Below are 4866 nucleotides of genomic sequence, written 5' to 3' on the forward strand. Positions count from 1 at the left end.
TCCGTGGGATCCCAGCCCCAGGTTTCACGGATGTGGCTCTGGGAGGGGGCTCTGAGGCACAGACAGAGGGGAGCCATCTGGAGCAGAGCCACTGCCAAGGAGCGTCTGTCCCCAGAGCGGGCGCGAGAACCTGGGGAGCCTGGGGTGGGGCCTGGGCCCTCCCCCTCCCCTGCCTCCAGGGCTGGGTGGGCAAGGGGCCTCATGTCACACCTGGAACTGCAGCCGGGGGCCAGGGCTCCGTCACAGGTGGCCACCTGGAAATGAGGGGAAAGGAAGGGCCCCTGGAAATGAGGGGAAAGGAAGCGCCCGTCTTGCCTGGGAGGTAGACGGAGAGCCCGGGCTTCCTCAGCGTCTCCCCGCCCGCCTTCCTCCCCGAGGCTTCCCCTGCCCTCCGGCTCCCAGGCACTGCCCTCTCCCAGCACCAGCACCGCCTGAGCAGAGAGGGCCCCTGGCCGGGAGGGGAGAGGAGCGGCCGAGGCTTGGCAGCTTTCCTGGGCGACCTGGGCCTTCCTGTCTCCCCAGGCGGGTGGGGCCCCTGGTTTCCCACACTCTGTCACCCCCACCCAGGTCACTGGGGGCTGTGATGTGTGGGGTCGTCATGGCAATAAAGTGGGGGCAGGGCGCCTAGGCATGGAGCAGGACTATGGAAGTCACCAAGCAGGTGGGGGACCCTGATCCATCGGACCCCCAGGGCCACCCCTCAGCCAGGAGCCAGCAGCTGCTGTGGGGTGGCCTCAGAGAGTCTCAGGGGCCGTGGATAAACTCGGGGCCCATATGCTTTAGGCAGCGGCTGTCATGGTCCCCCGAGGCCGTCACTGATGGGGCCTGTGGCCCAGCCTCCCAGGCCCACGGCCCTGAGCCTGTTCACCAGCTCCCCTGGGGCCCCGCTGAGGGTGGCGCACAGTGTGGCTCGGAGCAGGCCTCCCAGGACGCCCCGAGACTCTCCTCCACCGGCCCGCGTCCCAGCCCCGTCGTGGAAGCCCAACTGCATCTCGTCCTGGAGAATGAGACCCTGCCCCTGCCCTGGGGCACGCCCAGGGACAGCTCCGATGGCCTGGCCCAGCTCGGGGGCCGCAGCTCCTGGCTTCAGGTGCAGGCTGCGAGGGAGGGCAAGGCTCCGGCTAAAGTCCTGGTAGGCTGGGGCAAAGGCCCCTGCGGCACCCACCAGAAAGACCCCTGGGGCTTGGCAAGGAGCCAGCAGGTCCCCTGTTTCCTTGCAGGGGAGATTGGCTCAGCTGCAGCCCCAGGTCCTCCTCACGCTCCAGCCCAAGATCAGGGTCGGTGCTGGTGGCCGGCTCAGGCACCTCCAGCTCCAACGCGGGCCAACACTCCAGCTCTGCAGACGACCCTCACGCCGGCAGCAGTGGCACGTAACACCTGCAGCCGCGACCACCTGCCCGGGAGCCTCGCCACCGCCAAGGACTTGTCCCGGGACCTGCTCAGGGAGAGTGGCAACCAGTGGTCAGGCCTCTTGGAGACTTCCAAGGTGGTCACATTCTGCCAGGACAACGTGATCTTTGGTTCTCAGCCGCTCCCCACCCCAGGAGCCACTCCGAGAGAGTCCCCAGACCACGCCCCCGAGCTCGAAGCTGCCAGAAGGCCGGTGCTACCGAAGCAGCCTGAGACCCCAGCAGAGAAGCCGCTGTTCTATACCTTCAACCTAGACAGCCCCGGCACCCCCACACCCCAGAGGAGCCGCCAGGAGGTCAGCTCGCAGCCAGAACGGCAGCCCCTCAGGGTCTGCAGCAGCACCTGCCCCAGGGCGCCGCTCCCCGCCTGCCAAGTGACCTGCCCCGGGCAGCGCCCGGCCCAGCCTCCCGGGGAAGCCACGCAGAGGCCCGCCTCCGGCGCCCCCACCTGCCAGCTCCAGGACCCTGCGGAAGGCCACGTGCTGGTGTTTGACATGGACACGGGCAGCACCAGGATGGGACTGCTGTGCCAGGACCCCCTGGGCTCACGGGCGGTACTGGTGGGCCTCGTGCCCAACCCTCCGCCCGTTTATGCCCCTGAGAATATGCCATCCACCCGGCCATTGGCCGTGCCCGTCGCCTCCCCTAACCGCGATCGCTCCAGCTTCGGGCCTGTCTCGTCGGTGCTGTCCAGCCCCGTGCCCTCCAGCCTCTCCTCTGGCAGCTACCGCGAGGTGGCCCTGGCCCACAAGGGAGCGAAGGTCAACCTGGAGTCACAGGACTCCCCTGGTACCGAGACACCCATCAGGGTGAGCCTGCTCCCCGCGCCCCTTCCACTGCGAGGGCCCCTCCAGTTTGGAGAGAGGACACTGAGCCGCGTCCAGGATCCTGGCTGGTCCAAACCTGCGGCTGAAAAAAGCGAACCCACTCACGCCATCTGGATCCTGGATGCGTCCGCGACGCAGGATGCCTCTGCGGGCCAGGCCAGGAGGCTGCCGGTGACCATCCCGGAGCTGGCCCCCCCAGCCACAGCCCAGGAGGCAGCCAGAGCCCTGCTCCTGGCGGATACAGGCAGCCACACCCGGAAGGAGGCCAGGACTGCTCACCCTAACTACCCTCGGGCTGAAGGGACTAGGCAGGCCCCCCTCAGCGGTTGGCCCCCACTCGCTGAGCAGCACCCCCTCTCTGGACAGCCCCCTCTCACTGGGACCCCTCTCACCAGGCAACTCTCTCTCACTGGGCAGCCTGCCTTTTGCCAAGAGCCCACCATCTCCAAAGAGCCCATCCTCTCAAGAGGCCCCCCCTCCACCAGGGAGGCTGGCCAGGCCCCCACCCCGTGCCAGGAAGGGGAGGCCTTGGGTCTGCCCACCCACGTGGGGATACTTCGGGTGCCCCTAGCCCAGGAAAAGACCTGCGTCTATGTGAGCAGAGAAACGGTGGGCCTCAGTGCCCCTCCCACCTCCAACTCCCATCGGCTCTCCTCCTGGCCGCCCGGCAGCTCGCTCAGGGCCCCGGGGGAGCAGCTCTCCCTGGTCACATTCACCACACCTGGCACCAGCCACAAGGTCTTGCCCATGGCCATGGTGGGCACTGTGCCCCAGGGTCCCGGGCTCAAGCTGACAGCGGAGGACATTACCGACTCGCCGGTGGTCACGGGCCTGGGCCTGCTCAGCGGGGCCTACTATGCTCTGCCGGGACCGTCCCCCGGGCTCTCCCTGGGCCATTTCCAGAGCTCGGCGGCCGTGGTGATCGACACAGGCTCCGGCTTCACCAAGTGCGGCCTGGCCGGGGAGGACCACGTCCTCAGCGTGGTGCCCTCCCAGGTGCAGCTGCTGCAGCAGCCCGCCCAGGACCCACCCAGGTACGCCATGCTGGGCGCCGGCGGCGGCTCTTACACAGTGCTGAACCGGGGAGTGGTCTCCGACTGGGACGCGCTGGAGGTGCTGTGGCAGCACCTGTTCTACTGCAAGCTGGGCAGGCGGCCCGAGGAGCTGGCCGTCCTGGTGGCCGACTCGCCCATCTCCCCGCGCACCAACCGCGAGAAGGTGGCCGAAATCCTCTTTGAGTGCTTCCACGTGCCGGCCATGCAGACCGTGCACCAGGCCCTGCTGGCGCTCTATGCTTATGGGCGCACCACCGGGCTGGTGCTGGGCAGCGGCCACGGCACCTCCTACGTGGCGCCCATCCTCACCGGGGATCTGGCCCCACTGGACACCTACAGGCTGGATGTGGCCGGGGCTGACCTCACGGAGTACCTGGCCGAGCTGTTGCTGGCCGGCGGCCACGCGCCGCCCAAGGCAGGGCTGGTCGACCACCTGAAAGAGACCTGCTGCTACGTCGCTCTGGATGTGAAAGCCGAGATGGCCCGCGCGCAGGCCCAGTCCCGGGTGAGCTTCCTGCTTCCGGACCGGCAGGTCATCACCCTGGGCTCCGAGCGCTTCCGCTGCCCCGAGGCCCTCTTCCAGCCGCACCTGCTGGGCCTCAACCAGCCGGGCCTCCCGCAGCTGGCCCTCCTGAGCATCAGCCGGCTGGAGGCCCAGCAGCAGGAGCAGCTGCTGGCCAACGTGGTGCTGGACGGGGGCAGCACGCTGGTGAGCGGCTTCCCTGAGCGCCTGCGACAGGAGCTGGGCCCTCGTGCCACCGTGCTGGGCTCCCCGCACCGCGCCGTGGCCGCCTGGCTGGGAGGCTCCATCATGGCATCCCGGGACTCCTTCCAGAGCCTGTGGCTCAGCCGCCGGGAGTACGAGGAGGAGGGCCCGTGGGCCATCTACAAGTACCATCTCTGAGCACATAAAGTTCTGGTGCTGTGGGCTTCGAGTGCTGTGGCGTGCTTTCGGCCCAGGGAGGTGTGGAGAGGATGGGGTCCCGGCAGGGGTTCGGGGCTGGGGCCCCTGGCACACCTGAGTCACACCCGCCTCTGCGCACTGCAACTCCCCAGGTCCCGGCAGTCTCTCCCTCCTAGAGCCCCCAGCCCCTCGGCATTGGCTCTGGTCTAACCTGACCTTTATTGCACCCCAAGGGCAAACACAGAGAGTGGCTGCTGTGGGTTTTGCCCCGTTGCCCTGGCGACAAGTGCAATTACCCTTGATTGCCAGCTGGTTGCCATGGCAATTTCAAACATAATGTAATAACCCACACAGCCTGGAGTGAGTCATGGTGGGGGCAGCCCCCTCCCCTAGCTCCAGAGGAAAAGACTATTTGCCCTCCCCCATCCTGGGCTCTATTCAGGGGACTGAGGCCGGCAACATAGACGGCAGCCACGTAGTCCCACGGTGGCTGGGGACCGACCGGGAGCATGGCTTGCCCCCCAGGGACAGTGCCTGTCAGGGTGTGGGCTTCTTGGGGGAGCTGGCCTGGGAGTGAGTGATCTCCTATCGTTGGAACTTGGCTGGGGCTCAGTGCTGATTGGCAGGGGTATGGGAGTGCTGGCCTTTGGTGTCCTGGGACAGGAAGTGCG

At 67.6% G+C, this 4866-nt stretch overlaps 1 protein-coding gene across 1 annotated transcript; it reads left to right on the plus strand.

The window, feature by feature from the left end:
* The first annotated feature begins 315 nt into the window (after positions 1 to 315).
* On the plus strand, positions 316 to 4220 carry LOC102437367 (protein piccolo-like). Its single transcript, XM_006106401.3, has one exon. The coding sequence runs from the start codon at positions 644 to 646 to the stop codon at positions 4193 to 4195; it is 3552 nt and encodes a 1183-aa protein (XP_006106463.1). The 5' UTR covers positions 316 to 643; the 3' UTR covers positions 4196 to 4220.
* The last annotated feature ends 646 nt before the right edge of the window (positions 4221 to 4866 follow it).

This window comes from Myotis lucifugus, unplaced genomic scaffold, assembly GCF_000147115.1.
Source record: "Myotis lucifugus unplaced genomic scaffold, Myoluc2.0 scaffold_819, whole genome shotgun sequence".
Classification (NCBI taxonomy): domain Eukaryota; kingdom Metazoa; phylum Chordata; class Mammalia; order Chiroptera; family Vespertilionidae; genus Myotis; species Myotis lucifugus.